We start from the raw sequence: 19,549 nt of genomic DNA on the forward strand, positions 1-19,549 counted from the left end.
TGAGAAAATCAGGACTTTTAGTGGGTGTGATGTGTACAGTACTCTGCAGAGACTGTTGAGGAACAACTGAAATTATATACTTATGACCTAAAATGTGGGAAATGATATATATACATATATATATATATATATATATATACATATATACATATATATATATATATATATATATATATATATATATATATATATATATATATATACATATATATACGTATATATATATACATATATATACATATATCCACAAGCGACAGCAGTCGGCGGGGACGAGGCAGCCGGCAGCTGCCTTCAACCTCCTACCTAACAGTCGGCTCTATCGCCTAGTTTTTATTATACTAATAAAGTGTTTTTAAAACCAAAGATACATTTTTACGTGTAAGTAAGTATTAGCCTCACGCTAATTTATCAAGACTAGGCCTACCGGCTAAACTAACGCTAGCTTCATGGCAACCTCTACACCTGGCGAGTCCCCACTCCCCCTCAGGATTTCCTCGTTGTTCAATAATACAAACAAAGAAATTGCTGACCTCAGGGAAGATGTTCGTCGGCTTTCCGAGGACTTAAAAACCAAAGATGCTTTGTTAACCGCCTGCTTGGACGTGGCTCATAATCAGTCGCTCCGGATCGCATCTCTCTCGGCGGCCTTCCAGGATACCGCGCCATGGGACCCAGCTGCCTGCCCACGCCCATCGTCCTGCTCGACACCGGTTATCAAGCCACCCTGGACTGAGGTGGTTTGCGGCCGAAAGAGAGCCTCGGGTAGGGCTCCATCGCCTCCTGCCCTCAGCCTCTCCAACCGCTTCAATGCCTTGTCGGAGCCGGTGGTGGCCAGTGCGGCTCACCGGGCTCGCCCCGCTTCAAAGCAGACTGACCAGCCGTCGTCACGGAAGACGATTGCTACCGCGCGGCGAAAGCTTCTGAGGGATGCGGTAGTCAGACGGTCCGGTGGCCTACACTGCCTGGATCGGCCAAATGACAACGTTCCTCAAAAACAATCTCCACAACCGAACGGTAAGCATTCTTCCTCTTCTTTTCCCTGCCCATCTGAAACCGACACTGACTGTTTTGTTTCCGTCACCGGCCATCCACACCCCCCCACTCCTCGTCCGCTCTTCCCCCTAACCACAGTAATTATTGGGGACTCCATCACTAGAGACCTACGGTTTCATAATGCTGTCACACACTGTTTTCCCGGAGCCAAAGTTGCAGACATCCTGGCTAAAGTTATGGACCTGATACCCTCATTTCCGACCTCTATCAAACGCATCGTGGTCCATTGTGGACATAACGACATGTCCACTCGGATTCAGGAGTGTGAGCGCACAAGGCGAGACTTTACCACTCTCATTGAGGCTTTAAAAAGCACTGGGAAGTCGGTTTTTATTTCGGGCCCACTTCCATCTCTAGGTCGAGGATCAGGCCTCTTTAGCAGACTACTCTCCCTTAACACCTGGCTCCAGCTCACATGCAGTATTCACAGGATAGGTTTTATTGACAACTTCAATCTGTTTTGGGAACGTGGCTCCCTGTTCAGCAGGGATGGGATTCATCCCAATACACGCGGAAGCCAGATGCTACGTGGAAATTTGCACCACGCCCTGCACACCCAGACCTCTGATTGACTGTTTACATCCCGTAAACACTCCCACAAGCACACTGACCAGACACACTCTCCCAAAGTCAATAATCAGAGATACAGCGCTACACGCCCCTCTGTGCTCCCTTCAGAGCAATCACCCATTCATAATCCCATAACCACCGTGTCTGTCCCCCGACTGAGACCGTTTAAACCAAACGCTAACAAAAGAGGTGCTATACTAAACAACCTAATTGGAATTAAAACAACCACTGCAACGATAGAACAGAATAGGAAAATCAAATGTGGACTATTAAATATTAGATCTCTGTCATCGAAAGCATTATTGGTAAACGAATTGATATCAGATAACCACATTGATTTATTCTGCCTCACCGAAACCTGGCTGGGCCATGACGAATATGTTAGTTTAAACGAAGCCACTCCTCCCAGTCATAATAATACCCAAATTCCACGAGGCTCAGGCCGAGGAGGGGGAGTTGCAGCCATATTTGACTCGAGCCTGTTAATTAATCCTAAACCTAAACTAAATTATAACTCGTTTGAAAGCCTTGTTCTTAATCTTCAACACCCAACATGGAAAACAGTACAGCCAATTATATTCGTTGTTGTTTACCGAGCACCAGGTCCATATTCTGAGTTTTTATCTGAATTCTCAGAGTTTTTATCATGCGTAGTCCTTCAATCAGACAAAGTACTTATTGTAGGTGATTTTAATATCCATGTGGACATTGAGAGCAATAGCCTTAGTACTGCTTTCAATTCACTGCTAGATTCTATTGGTTTCAGTCAGAGGGTGCATAAGGCCACGCACTGTTTTAACCACACCCTCGACCTTGTGCTAGAATATGGCATCAAAATTGACGATTTAATAGTATTTCCGCAGAATCCTTTATTATCAGACCATTTTTTAATAACTTTCGAATTCCTACTACCAGACTATACGAAATTAATAAAAGTTTCTACACTAGATGCTTATCTGACAGTGCTATAGCTAAATTTAAGGAAGCTATTCCAACAGCACTTAACTCAATGTCATGCCTTAATATAACAGAGGACTGTTATGTTAACTCTAGTCCCTCCCAACTTGATAACTTTGTAGACGCTGCTACGGCCTGCCTACGGACTACTTTAGACTCGGTTGCTCCTCTCAAAAAGAAGATGATGAAGGAAAGGAAACTAGCACCTTGGTATAACTCCCAAACTCGCAAATTAAAACAAATCTCACGAAAACTTGAAAGTAAATGGCGTTCCACCAAACTGGAAGAATCTCGTGTGGATTGGCAAGATAGTCTAAAAAATTATAGGAGGGCCCTCAGAAATGCCAGATCAGACTACTACTCAACACTAATAGAAGAAAATAAGAACAACCCAAGGTTTCTTTTCAGCACTGTAGCCAGGCTGACAGATAGTCACAGCTCTATTGAGCCATCTATTCCTATAGCTCTGAGCAGTGATGACTTCATGACCTTTTTTAATGATAAAATTATAACAATTAGAGAAAAATTCATCACCTTCTGCCCACAGCTTCCAACGACTCACCATTGGGCGCAGGAGGGCTAGAGAGAACGATAAGACCTGATACTTATTTAGACGGCTTTTATCCTTTAGACCTCCAACAATTAATGTTAAGGGTCTCTTCAGCTAAGCCAACTACCTGTCTCTTAGACCCCATTCCAACGAAGCTACTTAAAGAAGCACTACCCGTGGTCAACACCACATTACTAGATACGATCAATATGTCCTTATTAACGGGTCACGTACCGCAGTCTTTTAAAGTAGCTGTGATAAAACCTATTCTGAAAAAACCCACCCTCGACCCTGAGGTCTTAGCCAACTATAGACCTATATCTAACCTCCCGTTTCTCTCCAAAATCCTTGAGAAGGTAGTCGCTAATCAATTGTGTGACTTTCTGCATAGAAATAGTCTATTTGAAGACTTTCAGTCAGGATTTAGAAAGCATCATAGCACAGAGACGGCACTGGTGAAAATCACTAACGACCTTCTAACTGCTGCTGACAAAGGACTTGTCTCCGTACTTGTCTTATTAGATCTTAGTGCTGCATTCGACACTATTGACCATACCATCCTCTTACAGAGACTGGAACATTTAGTTGGCATTAAAGGAATCGCACTAAGCTGGTTTAAGTCCTATTTTTCTGAGCGATCCCAATTTGTTAATATTAACGATAAACCATCCAAATACGCTAAAGTTAGCCATGGCGTTCCTCAAGGCTCAGTGCTTGGACCAATTCTATTCTCTTTATATATGCTTCCTCTAGGCAATATTATTAGGAAACACTCAATTAACTTTCACTGTTACGCAGACGACACCCAATTATATCTGTCAATCAAGCCAGACGAAAGCGGTCAGTTAGCTAAACTTCAAGCGTGCATTAAAGATATAAAATCCTGGATGACCCACAATTTTCTGATGTTGAACACAAACAAAACGGAAGTTATTGTGCTGGGACCCAAGCACAACCGAACTTCATTATCTAAATATATAGCTACCATAGATGGTATTGCCCTGGCCTCCAGCACTACTGTCAGAAATCTAGGAGTCATTTTTGACCAGGATCTATCCTTTAACGCCCACTTAAAACAAACCTCTAGAACAGCCTTTTTCCATCTTCGTAACATTGCCAAATCAGGAACATCCTGTCTCAAAACGATGCTGAAAAACTAGTCCATGCATTCGTAACTTCCCGGCTGGACTACTGTAATTCTTTACTATCAGGCTGCTCAAATAAGTCCCTCAAGACCCTCCAGCTGATCCAGAATGCTGCAGCACGTGTTCTGACAAGAACTAACAAAAGAGATCACATTTCTCCTGTATTAGCTTCTCTGCATTGGCTTCCTGTAAAATCCAGGATTGAATTTAAAATCCTTCTCCTGACCTACAAAGCACTAAATGGTCAAGCACCATCATACATAGAAGAGCTTTTAGTACCTTATTGTCCCACTAGAGCACTGCGCTCCCAGAACTCAGAGCTACTTGTGGTTCCTAGAGTCTCTAAAAGTAGAATGGGAGCCAGAGCCTTCAGCTACCAGGCTCCTCTCCTGTGGAACCAGCTCCCAACTTGGGTTCGGGGGGCTGACACCGTCGCCACATTTAAGAATAAACTGAAAACCATCATCTTTGATAAAGCTTATAGTTAGGGAGTGAGGAGTTGCAGCATAGTTGAGTAGAGTAGAGGGAGGCAGGAAGTACAAGCCCGTTCCGGCAGGGGAGAGTACGAGCCCGGTCCAGGGCCCCTCTCTTTAGCCTGCCTCTCTTAGTTATACTATTATAACTCTAGACTGCTGTGGGAAGCTCCTTCCAAGGACACAATGAGCCGCTCCCTCTTCTCTCTTTTCACTTGTCTCCTTTTGTGTGCATCTTAGTCCCAGAAATGCCTGTTACTAACCTAGCTCTGGGGAGTTTTCTCCCCGGAGTCCCTTTGCTTCTTCTTCACCCAGAACATCGCCTTGGAATTGGGTGGCACCTACACCGGGGTCCTGGGTGCAGCTGACGCTATGGACTTACTACACCCTGCTACGCTCTGCGATTCCCCGCAGTGTCCGACTGCGTCCTGCCGCGTCCAACCGCGTCCACCCAGGCTGCTGTGCCACACTACACCCCGTAACGCCCTGCTGTGCCCTACTATGACATGAACTACTATGACTACCATTGTGATCACTGCTTCACTATCTTTATTATGACTATTATTGCCACCATTCACCACTCCCCCAACTGGTGCCGTCAGACACCGCCTACCAAGAGTCTGGGTCTGTCTGAGGTTTCTTCCTAACAAAAAAGGGAGTTTTTCCTCGCCACTGTCGCAATAGCTACTGCTAATGCTTGCTCTTGAGGCAACCACTGTAATAGTTGGGGCTTCGTAAAGTACAGAGTTTGATCTAGACCTACTCTATCTGTAAAGTGTCTCGAGATAACTCTTGTTATGATTTGATACTATAAATAAAATTGAATTGAATTGAAAATTGAATATATATATATATATATATATATATATTATATGCGCATATTTGGCGGGGGGGTTTAGGCGTCCTTCCTCAAGAAAATGTGACGTTTTTCAATTTAAAAATACATTTTTGTGTCTCTTTGTAGTCGTGTTACAGTCTCTTTTTGGTCATTTGTATTTTCTTTGGGGTAGTTTTGGGTCTCTGTGGTCATTTGGTGTCTCTTTGTAGTGGGTTTAGGCCTCCTGCACACTGGCTGCGTGGCGTGAGCGTGGCGTGAGCGTAGCGTGAGTGAGCGTGGCATGTCCGTTGCGTGGCAGCTGCGTGACGTTATCTATATCTTTGCGGCGCTGCTGCTGCTGCTAGCCCTGTCTGTACACATGTATGTTTCCCATTGATAAAATGAAATAATAGCGTGTTCTTCCACTTTATTTTGTCAATATTTTTGTGTTTGTACATTTGTTTGCACATATTTCGATATATATATATTTTATATTTCAATTCTCTTTCCTGAGATAATAAAGTCCATGTTATTGTTTTACAATACGCTCACACCACGCAGCGGACACGCTCACGCCACGCAGCTGACACGCTCACACCACGCAGCTGAAACGCTCACACCACGCAGCTGACACGCTCACGCCACGCAGCTGACACGCTCACACCACGCAGCTGAAACGCTCGCATCACGCAGCTGACACGCTCACACCATGCAGCTGACACGCTCACGCCACGCAGCTGACACGCTCACACCACGCAGCTGACACGCTCACGCCACGCAGCTGACACGCTCACGCCACGCAGCTGACACACTCACGCCACACAGCTGACACGCTCACACCACGCAGCTGACATGCTCACGTCACGCAGCTGACACGCTCACACCACGCAGCTGACACGCTCACGCCACGCAGCTGACATGCTCACACCATGCAGCTGACACGCTCACACCACGCAGCTGACACGCTCACGCCACGCAGCTGACACGCTCACACCACGCAGCTGACATGCTCACACCATGCAGCTGACACGCTCACACCACGCAGCTGACACGCTCACACCATGCAGCTGACATGCTCACACCATGCAGCTGACACGCTCACGCCACGCAGCTGACACGCTCACACCACGCAGCTGACATGCTCACACCATGCAGCTGACACGCTCACGCCACGCAGCTGACACACTCACGCCACACAGCTGACACGCTCACACCACGCAGCTGACATGCTCACGTCACGCAGCTGACACGCTCACACCACGCAGCTGACACGCTCACGCCACGCAGCTGACATGCTCACACCATGCAGCTGACACGCTCACACCACGCAGCTGACACGCTCACGCCACGCAGCTGACACGCTCACACCACGCAGCTGACATGCTCACACCATGCAGCTGACACGCTCACACCACGCAGCTGACACGCTCACACCATGCAGCTGACATGCTCACACCATGCAGCTGACACGCTCACGCCACGCAGCTGACACGCTCACACCACGCAGCTGACATGCTCACACCATGCAGCTGACACGCTCACACCACGCAGCTGACACGCTCACGCCACGCAGCTGACATGCTCACGCCACGCTCACGTCACGCAGCTGACACGCTAACACAGCTGACACGCTCACGCCACGCAGCTGAAACGCTCACACCACGCAGCTGAAACGCTCACCCCACGCAGCTGACACCCTCACGCCACGCAGCTGACATGCTCACGCCACGCTCACGTCACGCAGCTGACATGCTCACGCCACGCTCACGTCACGCAGCTGACACGCTAACACAGCTGAAACGCTCACACCACGCAGCTGACACGCTAACACAGCTGACACGCTCACGCCACGCAGCTGAAACGCTCACCCCACGCAGCTGACACGCTCACGCCACGCAGCTGACACCCTCACGCCACGCAGCTGACATGCTCACGCCACGCTCACGTCACGCAGCTGACATGCTCACGCCACGCTCACGTCACGCAGCTGACACGCTAACACAGCTGACACGCTCACACCACGCAGCTGAAACGCTCACACCACGCAGCTGAAACGCTCACCCCACGCAGCTGACACGCTCACGCCACGCAGCTGACACGCTCACGCCACGCAGCTGAAACGCTCACGCCACGCAGCTGAAACGCTCACGCCACGCAGCTGACACGCTCACGCCACGCAGCTGACACGCTCACGCCACGCAGCTGAAACGCTCACGCCACGCAGCTGAAACGCTCACGCCACGCAGCTGAAACACGCTCACGCCATGCTCACGCTCACGCCAGGCTCACCCCACGCAGTTGACACGCTCACGCCATGCTCACGCCACGCAGCTGACACGCTCACGCCACACTCACGCCACGCAGCTGACACGCTCACGCCACGCAGCTGACACGCTCACGCCACGCTCACGCCACGCAGCTGACATGTTCACGCCACGCTCACCCCACGCAGCTGACACGCTCACGCCACGCAGCTGACACGCTCACGCCACGCTCACGCCACGCTCACGCCACGCAGCTGACATGCTCACGCCACGCTCACCCCACGCAGCTGACACGCTCACGCCACGCAGCTGACACGCTCACGCCACGCAGCTGACATGCTCACGCCACGCTCACCCCACGCAGCTGACACGCTCACGCCACGCAGCTGACATGCTCACGCCACGCTCACCCCACGCAGCTGACATGCTCACGCCACGCTCACCCCACGCAGCTGACATGCTCACGCCACGCTCACGCCACGCAGCTGACAGGCTCTCAAACTCAACTCTCAAAAAAAGCTTAAAGACCAAACTTAAACCTGAAGGCGTTCAACTACAACCATTATATCTGATATAAGGAAAGTCTTTTAGTTTCATCCATTCTCCTCAGGTGCTCCACCTAACCCTGTTAGATACCGTACGTTCATACAGCTGTGTGTTACATGTGGACCCCCGTGTCGTCTTTGTTCTGACACTAAATGTATTTCTGATCGCAGCCTCTTCATCAACGAGCCGCAGAGAGAGAAGCCGCAGCGCAGCAGAAAGGAAGGTGAAATTACACCGACCGTATTAACCTTTTCACTCCATGAATGAAAATCACGTTTCTGAGACTTTTTTTTCGCCCTGTCAGAAGAATGAGCTAAAACCTCTGGAGTAAGTCATTGAATCTGGTTAAAGACAAGAAGGCAAGGGATGCACCGAATCCAGATTTTTGGGGTTCGGCTGAATACCGAATCCACTGGTTAAGATTCTGCTGAATCCTCGTCCCATCCTCAGTCCATGAACTCAGTAAACACATTAATGAAGTAACCAGTGACTGTCCTTCCTTTGCCGTACCTGAAGTTGCTGCATTCTGGCTGCTGTCTGTAGATTCCTTCATTACAACTCGTATTCTTCCAGATGTTTCCTACCAGATGTTGTAACAGCGGTGATGTTGTGTATAGTTTAGGGTCCTCGCCACCACCAGACTAATCAGCATTGCAGATTGAACATGTAGCTGGACTTGAATGGTCTTCTTTTGACTGAAAGTGCTGCCAAACTACACTTTTTCTGCTCACCAGTTCCATTTTCACTTCCTCACAGCCTACTGCATTGAACGCTCCACCTACGTAAACACCTTCCCGTAATCAACGGCGCCGTCATACAGCGACCAGCGTAGGGCGCGGAGTGCGAGCGTAGGGTTCGGTTCGCTGGGAAAAAATTCTAATGTTCAGCAGAAACCCAACCCCGTCAAAAAGCCCAATATTCAGCCGAATCAGAAGCCGAATCCTGGATTCAGGGCATCCCAGGTTGAGACACTTAAGTTAACTTGAGATAGATTTATGTTTATTTAATTACTTTCTTTCTTTTTCTTTCTTTTTTTTGCATTTTTAAAACACAGAATGCACATAACATTAAGAGGAATAATCAATCAATCATTTTTAGCCGCTACTCAACTTCCAGTTTATTTAAATCCTATAAAAAGTAAAGTAAAATACACAAGAATGAATAAGTTGTTGACCTAAAACTATCACTGGTGCAGGTTTAATGGACAGCAGCCCGTCGGCCATTATCGGCACCTCTACGCCCAGCTGGACGCCTTTCAGAGGAGGAACACGGAGGACATCCTCCCTCCTCCTCCTCCTCCTCTTCCTCCTCTTCAGGAGAGAGAGAGGGAGCGATGTGAAGAGCACACGGTGGAACCGTACCAGCTGTGAGTGACCGTACACCGTATAGATATCATTTCATTTCTGCCTTTATTAGAGAGGAAAGCTGAGATATGAAAGGGGAGAGAGAGGTGGGGGGGACATGCAGGAAAACTGTCACAGGTTGGATTCGAACCCTAGACCTTCTGCGTCGAGCAATAAACCTCTGCACATGTGCGCCCGCTCTACCAACTGAGCTACCCGGCCACCCTAGTCATGTTTTTGATACTATTTACAGGATATATTTTGCTGTTAAAAGCTGCACTTTGAAGTTTATTTCATGAAACTAAACATTGTTTTAGATACTATTCATGGTCAGTATTTTTTTTACAGGAAAAGTGATTTAATGTATCTACATTTTTAATAACCTGTCTAAAGAGCCAATCCCAATGAATCCCAGGGTGAAGTTACATGATAGCACTGGATAATGAGGGTATCGTGAGTAGGGATAGAGCGATTATCAGCCCAGCCGCGAGGGGACTGAACACCTGAGAGATGAAAAAACACTGACGCGCTGAAGCTAAAATATCAACCGTTTATTCCTCCACACGTAAAATATAACTAGTACTGCAGTTACCAAATGCAAAATGACTTTGTGATGCCAATAAGTGTGCGAGTTCGGTCAACAGAAAGTGTTCGCTCCCAGGCTCACCCCCTCTCTGTCAAAGCCCAAAAACCAGGTGAACACGCCCACCACCTACAATATCAGCGCTTAACATTAGTGATAGACCGATTATCGGCCCTGGCTGATAATCATTTAACCCTTGTCTTGTCTTCCCGTCGACCTGCAACTTTTAGTTTTTCTGGGTCAAAATGTAAAACTAAACTTGGTCGACACTTTTTTTTTTGTCACTTTTTCCGAAGATTTTCTGTTCTTTTTGTGTTCTATTTTGCCTGGTTTTCTTAAAAAATGCGATGGAATATGCGGGATATTTACCACGAAGGTCTATATAAAAGAGACTTCAGATACAGTATTAGGGGACCACTAAGGTCTATATAAAGAGACTTCAGATACAGTATTAGGGGACCACTAAGGTCTATATAAAGAGACTTCAGATACAGTATTAGGGGACCACTAAGGTCTATATAAAGAGACTTCAGATACAGTATTAGGGGACCACTAAGGTCTATATAAAGAGACTTCAGATACAGTATTAGGGGACCACTAAGGTCTATATAAAAGCATCCAAAAGGCAGCATGTCATGGGACCTTTAACAACCTGACATCACACAAGTTTGACAGTTGTTTCCTTAAAAAAACAACACAAAAGGGAGATGGGAAAGGGAAGGAAGGAAAGAAGACTGAAGAAAGGAAGTACGTAAAGGAGGAAGGGAATAAATGCAGAGAAGGAAGGAAGGATGAAAGGAAGGAGGATTTCATTCTACTGTCCCAGAGGAGAGAATAAACTAGAAAATATTCACATTTAACCAGCTGGAATCAGAGAAGTTTATTTGATTAATCGATGATCAAAATAGTGGGCGATTAATTTAATAGTTGACAAGTAATGGATTCATCTTTGCAGCTTCTGTTTAGTTTGTGATGTACACTGTATTATTAACGATATTTCCCCCCCACGCCCCCCCGCTGTGCGTCAGTGTTGCTGCAGCGCGTGATGAATACCTGCAGAGGAGACACAAGGCCAACCAGTACAAGCTGAGAGCAGAGAAACAGCTGGTAGGACACATTTCTGATTATTACATTAGTGATTTTAGCAACTAATTCCTTCCAGTTTAGCTAAATCTAGTCAGTGAGCCAATCAGCACGCAGCATGCTTCTACCAAGATCTCATGATGTCTGTGATTGGCTGTCTAGCGTTACACGTCGTAGAGACACGCAAACGCTAACAATGGCACTGCGTCTGCAACCTTTGACCTTTCCTCTCTGACCCTCAGGGTCTGCGTCCGTGTACGGCTGAGCGCAACAGGAAGCCCAGCGGTCAGGAGCAGGAAGTGGGACAACCTGAACACCAACATGCACCTCAGGACAGGAGACAGGAGGGACAGCAGGTAGGACACTCAGGAGACATTATAGTGAAGAGACACCAGGTAGGACACACAGGAGACATTAGTGAAGAGACAGCAGGTAGGACACACAGGAGACATTAGTGAAGAGACAGCAGGTAGGACACACAGGAGACATCATAGTGAAGGGACAGCAGGTAGGACACACAGGAGACATCATAGTGAAGGGACAGCAGGTAGGACACATAGGAGACATTATAGTGAAGAGACACCAGGTAGGACACACAGGAGACATTAGTGAAGAGACAGCAGGTAGGACACATAGGAGACATTATAGTGAAGAGACAGCAGGTAGGACACACAGGAGACATCATAGTGAAGGGACAGCAGGTAGGACACATAGGAGACATCAGCTGAAGGAGTTGCTAACTCCGCCCAAACAGCTGACGGATTCATGTGACGCTTCAGAGGAAAGGACGTCTCTTCCCTCTAAAACACATTTGCTCGTTGCCTCTCTCCTCCCATGATTTCGTGGCGTCTCTCCCGCTCGGTGGGAGGGACTAAGACGCGAGGAAGGGAGGCAAGTGGAGGAGTCGGGCAGGCAGGTTAAGGGCTATGAGATGCAACGATTGACTCTTGAGGTGGAAAGTAGCTACATACATTTACTAAAGTACTGCATTTAGATTAGATCTTTTTTTCTGGGGTGGGGGGGGGGGGCGTTTTAGGCCTTTAATTCCACAGGACAGATGGAGACATGAAGGGGAGAGAGAGGGGGGAATGACCTGCAGCAAAGGGCCACGGGTCGGAGTCAAACCCGCGGCCACTGCGTTGAGGAGTAAACCTCTATATGTGCGCCTGCTCTACCAGCTGAGCTAACCTGTCCATTAAAGTACCGTATTTAGTACAAATGTGAAGTACTTGAGTATTTATATATATGTGTGTGTGTGTGTGTGTGTGTGTGTGTGCGTGCGTGCATGTGTGTGCGTGCGTGTGCGCGCGTATGTGTGTTTGTGTGCGTGTATGTGCGTGTGTGTGTGTGTGTGTGCGCGTGCGTGTGCGCGCGTATGTGTGTGTTTGTGTGCGTGTATGTGTGCGTGCGTGTGTGTGTGCGCGCGTGTGCGTGCGTGTGTGTGTGTGTGTGCATGTGTGTGCGTGCGTGTGCGCGCGTATGTGTGTTTGTGTGCGTGTATGTGCGTGTGCGTGTGTGTGTGCGCGCGTATGTGTGTGTTTGTGTGCGTGTATGTGTGCGTGCGTGCGTGTGTGTGTGTGCGCGCGTGTGCGTGCGTGTGCGTGTGTGCGTGCGTGCGTGCGTGTGTGCGTGCGTGCGTGTGCGTGTATGTGTGCGTGCGTGCGTGTGTGTGTGCGCGCGTGTGCGTGTGTGTGTGTGTGTGTGTGTGTGTGTGTGTGTGTGCAGGAATACCTGCGTCAGCTGGACGTTATCCGACAGCAGTACCACCAGGAGATGAGACAGATGAGGCTGAGAGCTGAGGTCCAGGTACAGTCTTTATGTCTCTTCAGGCTCCAGGACAGCGGTCACGGTTGAAATGTCTCATGGACAGTTTCTGCTTTTAATCCCTTAATCTGTTGCAAGGCAGCTGGCAGGTGAGCTGTGCAATGATGTGTCTGGGTGATCCTTAACGACATTACAGTACTGAACTGTTATGAGATAACAGGGAGACTTCTTCCATCTTGTGAAGGGCTCATTGCACTCCTCTTGTAATGTAATGAGAACAGACATCAGCTCCTTCTGTCAGCCCAGATATTCAGAGCAACTCTTAGTCAGTGTGAATTTATACCTGTCTCAACATTATCTAATAAAACAGAGTAAAACATGACTATATTTTCATTCCAACAGCCTCCGCCACAACACAAACAAGGAACCTTTGTGGTGGAGAAACCCAGAGACCCAGAGAGACCTTCTGCAGACAGCGAAGAGCAGCAGAGAGCTCCTCCTGCACAGGTGAAGTCAGATTCCCTCTGGCCGTCAGGACTTTCCTCCGAGAAAAGCCTCCAGTGCCGTTTTTTACTCTTCTTTCAATGAAGGAATACTTTCTAATTTGGATAAAACTTGCGTGATAGCTACGCTCATCTCATCCGTGGAAGCCGCCACGTTGTTTAGACTGAACAGTCTAAACAGCTGTTGCGTCACACCTAAACCTGCCTCAAAACCAACGCTGATTGGTCGGTCGTTTGGCGAACGGCTCCAAATTTTCTCTAGTCTCAAGATGCCAGACTGATCTGCGAGTGGAAAACTGGAGCTCGCCAGATCAGGACGCTCTCACGAGACTACTAGAATTTAGCAAATCCAGCAAAACAGTGATTACATTTTCTAAGTAGGCTAGCACACCGCTGACTCTCAACAAGCTCTTTCACAGCCTGAATATGCAAACTCTCTGCTTCTGGGGGGAATTTCTGAGTCTCAAAGTCGGTAAATTTGCCAAATTCTGCTTTAAGTGTTGCGTAATTGAAAGTTGAAAAACAAGTTTCCAATGTTTTCGGTTTGGCGCACAACTAGGTGGGCCAAAATGTAGCGTGAACCTAAATTGATATGCGGGCTGGATCAAAATTAGCGAGGGGGCCGGATTTAGCCCGCGGGCCTTGAGTTTGACACGTGCTGTAACCTGTTAACATGGGAGCCGAAATAAAAACGGACACGCCACGCAGCCGACACACTCACGCCACGCAGGCGGCGTGCAGGAGGCCTAAGGGCGCTGACACACAGAGCCGATTATTGGCCGTCGGACCGTCTGGCGAGGTTGGTGACTCGAGTCTGTTCGGTGTGTCCCGTGCCGTCGTCCGTTGGAGGAGCCGTCGGCCTTCATTTTGGTCGACCTGACATGCTCAGTCAGAGACAGGGCAGTCGGGACTCACCCGGAAATGGCGAGCGGGATGAGCGTGACTAGAGTCTCAAAATCTGACGAAAATTTTAAAATTTTAAACTGACCTTTGTTGATCTGAAATGAAGACAGATTCAGCAACTGCACGGCCTATTTCCCCTTTAAAATGTTTCCAGAAACACGTTTCGGTGAACTATTTTAGTCCAATATGAGATCGTATTCTGACAGTCTGGCTGTGAATTTCCGGAGAAAAAAGACCCATGTGACGCGTTCGTCCAATCAGCTGCCGGTTTTTTTTCTGGGAAACAATACAGAGCAGCGCCGCCTGCTATGGACGTTATTACGTTCGCACGCGCAGAACGTACGCTCAAGTCGGCGTCTCCTCAGTGTGTTCTGAGGCATTTTTTTGGACCTCGGGACCCGACTGATCAGTCCGGCTGGCTTTACTGCCGACGGTCGGCCGTTCTGGTTGGCGTGTAAGCAGCTTAAGACATGTTCATCCCACAGCTCTGCTGTGTTAGTCTTCAGGGGTCACCAACCTTTTTGAAACTGAGAGCTACTTCATGGGTACTGAGTCATACGAAGGGCTACCAGTTTGATAAATGAAATGAAATAAAAAATTTGCTCAGTTTGCCTTTAGTTATATATGATTATTAATGATTAATGATACTCATCTATGTGAAGACACTGATCACGTTAATGATTTCTTACAATAATTATCAACAATGACTTAACAAGGTGGGAAACAGATAATATCAATATTCAATTTTCATTTTTAGAACGGGCCTGAGGGCTACTCATGTGGTCCTTGGGGGCTATCTGGTGACCGCGGGCACCGTGTTGGTGACCCCTGCTCTAGTTACTCGTAACTTCCGTCAAAACACGGCACCCAGATGATATGTTCAGGAGTAATTGTAAATCATACAATGTCACAGTAAAAAATACTTGTAACCGTAATACTGTTTTTTCTGCCACAAGGCATCATTTTGTGATTAACTACATGCCACTTTGCAACACAGTAATACAACAGAAACCTTATTTATTGATACATATCAATATTGATCAAGCTTAACGTTACTGCAATGTGTTGGTTGACAAGTAGCTAACGTTAATGCTAATGCTTGGTGGATAACATTATTGGGTTACAACATCGTTCAACATGCTCATAAAGTTATTTTTAGTATGATTGTTTTGACCACGGATAAAAGCAGCGCCGGGCTAACCCACGAATAAGTTCACTAGTAACGTTAACGTTAGCTGTACAGATAGACGGCTAATCTAATGCTAATTTAGCCAGCTAGCTAGCACACCCCGGTCTGTCTGCCTCACTCCCCCCCGGCGCAAAGACACTTCATTCGGGATAAGTGCTGACAACACCCCACACAACATATATAGCTAGTTACCGTTAGCCCCTAGCCAGCCAACAGCCACCCAATATTACAGCAATCCTTATCTGGCCAGCACTTAACTTCAGTGCCAGATGCTAACGATGATAACGGCAGTTTAATGAGTCGGGAAACAGGCCATATCAGAGCCAGGCATCCAGTCACAACAGCAGCCATCCACAACGTTAGCTGCGTCTCCGTTAGCGCTACCGGTGTTCTGGTGTTCCAGCCAAAAATCTCCTCCCTGCCGAATTTCTCCCCCCTTCACGCTTAGCTGTCTTTACAGTTAGCTAAATTAACCCAACAAAAGGTGGGGTAAGCACCAAAACGAATAGTTAAGATTACAGAAACGTGAAGGGGGAGATCATTCTGGGCAGCTTGGAGATGTTCTGCTGCTGCACTGCTGGCTAATGTTAGCTTGCTGGCTCACTAGCTAACTGGTCAGCTAGCTACCAATACAGATCAAATCAATAAAAACGTAATTATGTTGGGGACAATGCAGCTATTTTCTTAGAATGACATGAATAAATGTTACTAAACGTAACGTGAATAAACTTGAATGGGTGCACTCGCCCATGAACAGATGCATTCTAACCAGCGATGTGTTAAACAATAAAAACTACAACTCCCATAATTCCACGCAACTTCCCAACGTCATCAAATGTCTGTGTTTACAATCCATTGTTTTGGTTGAGAGACCCCTAGTGGCAGAAAGTTACATTTAAGGCTCAAACCTTTTGTGTAAATTCTTAAATTGACATGCAATCGGTCTAATCCTTTCACCCAGCTAACACACAGATATGCATGTGTAGGTGCCTCCCACTGATGTTTTTTTTTTTTTTTTACATGTTTCATTCAGCTGTATGTGTATCAGTGGTGCATTGCAGCATCTGAGGGTAACTTTCAAAGGAGGATGCAGTATTTATGTGAATGGATTACTGGGGCTCATTGTCTGCTGGGCTGTCGAGAGACAATTCTTCTTGAGGTGTCCAGGAAGAGCCTGTCTGAGCACCAAACACGAGCGCACTTACACAAATACACATACACATACACACAGACATGCTGTCAGGCTGACAATTAAGTCTGTATACATACTCAGAGGCCTGTGGAAGTTATTGGGTGTTTTGAGAAGCTTAGAGGCACTCCAAACCAGGTAGTGAGGAGAAGGGATCAAACAGAAAGTAGCTTTATGGTGAGGGGGCTGTAAGAAACCTCCTAATCCAGGGTACAGTGCTGTCAGTGCCCCTGGATGTTTGGCCTCACTGCAGACTACAGAGGAGAGAAGTGAGAAATTACACAGGCTCTGTTCATATATTTCAATCCTTCCGTGTTAACCAGCTTGTCAGTCAGCTCAGTCCACACTTTGCTCTAAACACAAAGAACAAGAGGAGAGAGCAGCCAAAATGTCCACTTTACACACTGCAATTGAGATCTAAGTGCTCATTCTTCAGGCCTCTCTGTTCACCTTTAGTGTGCATGTGATATGGGATAAACGGTAGAGATGCTGATGCTTCCTGAATTGTGAGCATTCACTTCATTAGACAACTTTATAGACAGTTGGATTGCTGCAGAGCTGGTCCCTGTTCATTAATAATATGGCATAATATCCATTCAGTTTCGGTTTAATTACGTTGAACAACAGATTATGGTTCATGTGGGGTTTAATATCTGTGTGGTCTTTCAGGCACTTCTATATTATTAAGTGCCAAGTCTAATTTACAGTATCAGAGCTTTTGAAATATTGTAATTTTACAGACATAATTATCGTGTCAACCCCCATACTGTGGGACATGAGGGTGGCATTACTGTTTAGTTAGACAATTAATGGGTATCAATTCTCTGCTCTGCTTTCTCCAAGACCTAAATTATGTCAATGCAACAAAACAAAATTTTTCTCTATTTACGTGCTTCGGTAAGAGGCACCATCTTATATGTAAAAATGTGGTTGGTAGCTGGTACAGCTGTATGAGGGTGCTGTTGGATATTTGGCTTATGTAAGCCTGAAATTCATCTGTAAACTAATTCAAAGGCTGGTCCAGAATCCAGGTGACCCTGCTCCTCCTCCCCAAGGAGACGATCCAGTCTCCCAGAGCACAAAAGTAATGTTATGTTTGAAATGCTTCTCAGTAATAGTCCTTTTTCCAGTTTTAGTATCACAAAACAAACAAAAAATCTAATTTTCATGGTATCTAAAAGTATAGTATGATACATATCAGCACAGACACGCAACATGTAACTTCAATTTCCTTGTAACACACTGAGATTAACAACACATCCAGACTGCAAATGAGAAGTAACAGTGGAGTTTATGCATGGCTTCCCTTATTGACATTAATTAACTCCCATGTCTATACATTGACCAGGCAATGTCTAGTAACGGTCACATTATATCTCCCAACATTAAGTTGAGGAGAATTGCCTGAATGCTTCATCAAGTAATTGACAGTGCACAATATATTGTGGCATGCTTAGGGTTAGGTTTTAAACCTTGTTTCAGACAGAAGAAAGCTGCATTTCTCAGAGCATTTAAAATGACTTGTCAGGTTGCTTTACCAGCTTCTTATCTGGTACTTTTTGTACATAATTAAGTCCTTAAAGTTTTATTTTGATAATTTCTTTATTCTAGCGCAGGTATCACCCTCGTCCTTTTACGTTTCAAGATACAGACACTCCTTTTTCGAAACAGTTGATTTTGATTAGAAACAGGGTAACATTTTCCCTTTGTTTAAAAAAAGTAACAATATTTGGACTCTGATATATATGATCTGATAAGGTAAAAAATATTTGCAGGGCAGCAACAGCGTGTGCATAGAGGCGAGCAGACCCCCCCCCCCCCCTCCTCCCTTACCACTTTCTTCTCCTCCTCACATTACTCAGTTTCATCCTTTCTCTGTGGCAATGAACTCTTAACCTCTGACAGACACTCTCTGCATACAGCACAGATCTTTGCTGGGTTAAATACCACCACCCCCTCCCCTTCCCAGTCCATCTCTGAACGCTACAGCACAATCCATGCTCTGTGAAAGGCAGGTGCAGACTAATTGAATGAGGGCTAGGTTGCCGTTTCTCCAAAGCAATTAACCGCTCTCCCAGGCTGGCTGATTGAGGCAGCCATGCATGGCCTGCCATAGCTGCCACTCCACTCCAACTGAGACAGAAGCTAGCTAACTTTAACACACACACACACACACACACACACACACACACATATGCATGCATGCATGCACGTGTACACAGGTTTCTGAGAGTCTTCTCAGGCACAATTATTATATGTCCTCTCAACCTTCTACCAAACCTCTCAATGAGACCCTGATATCCTTTTGAGATATCAATACCACTCAAACAGGGCATTACACAAAACATCTAAAGTATGCACGCACACATACAGGTGCAAACACACACACACACACACGCACACACAGACACACACACAGACACACACACACACACACACACATACATAAAGGAATCAATCAATGATGCAACTGCCTCTACGTGATATAATTTGTATTGAAGTAAGCATATTGCAAGTGATCCAAGGGTCCTTAAAGATGGAGGGCATAAATGAGTGAGTGTGTATGTGTGCTTGTTAAAACCACAGTGATGTTTTCATATATTAAGGCATCCCAGGA

At 46.6% G+C, this 19,549-nt stretch overlaps 1 protein-coding gene across 1 annotated transcript in view; it reads left to right on the top strand.

Moving 5' to 3' along the window:
* LOC116046640 (serine/threonine-protein kinase Nek5-like) overlaps positions 1-18,940 on the top strand; it is a 52,516-nt gene extending 33,576 nt beyond the window's left edge. Inside the window, exons 13-19 of the mRNA XM_036004453.1 lie at positions 8,546-8,598; positions 9,571-9,741; positions 11,330-11,408; positions 11,627-11,740; positions 13,110-13,190; positions 13,551-13,660; positions 18,838-18,940. Of these exons, the coding sequence (XP_035860346.1) occupies positions 8,546-8,598; positions 9,571-9,741; positions 11,330-11,408; positions 11,627-11,740; positions 13,110-13,190; positions 13,551-13,660; positions 18,838-18,940 (711 nt within the window). The remainder of the gene's footprint in view (positions 1-8,545; positions 8,599-9,570; positions 9,742-11,329; positions 11,409-11,626; positions 11,741-13,109; positions 13,191-13,550; positions 13,661-18,837) is intronic.
* The last annotated feature ends 609 nt before the right edge of the window (positions 18,941-19,549 follow it).

Source organism: Sander lucioperca, chromosome 8 (assembly GCF_008315115.2).
Source record: "Sander lucioperca isolate FBNREF2018 chromosome 8, SLUC_FBN_1.2, whole genome shotgun sequence".
Taxonomy (NCBI): domain Eukaryota; kingdom Metazoa; phylum Chordata; class Actinopteri; order Perciformes; family Percidae; genus Sander; species Sander lucioperca.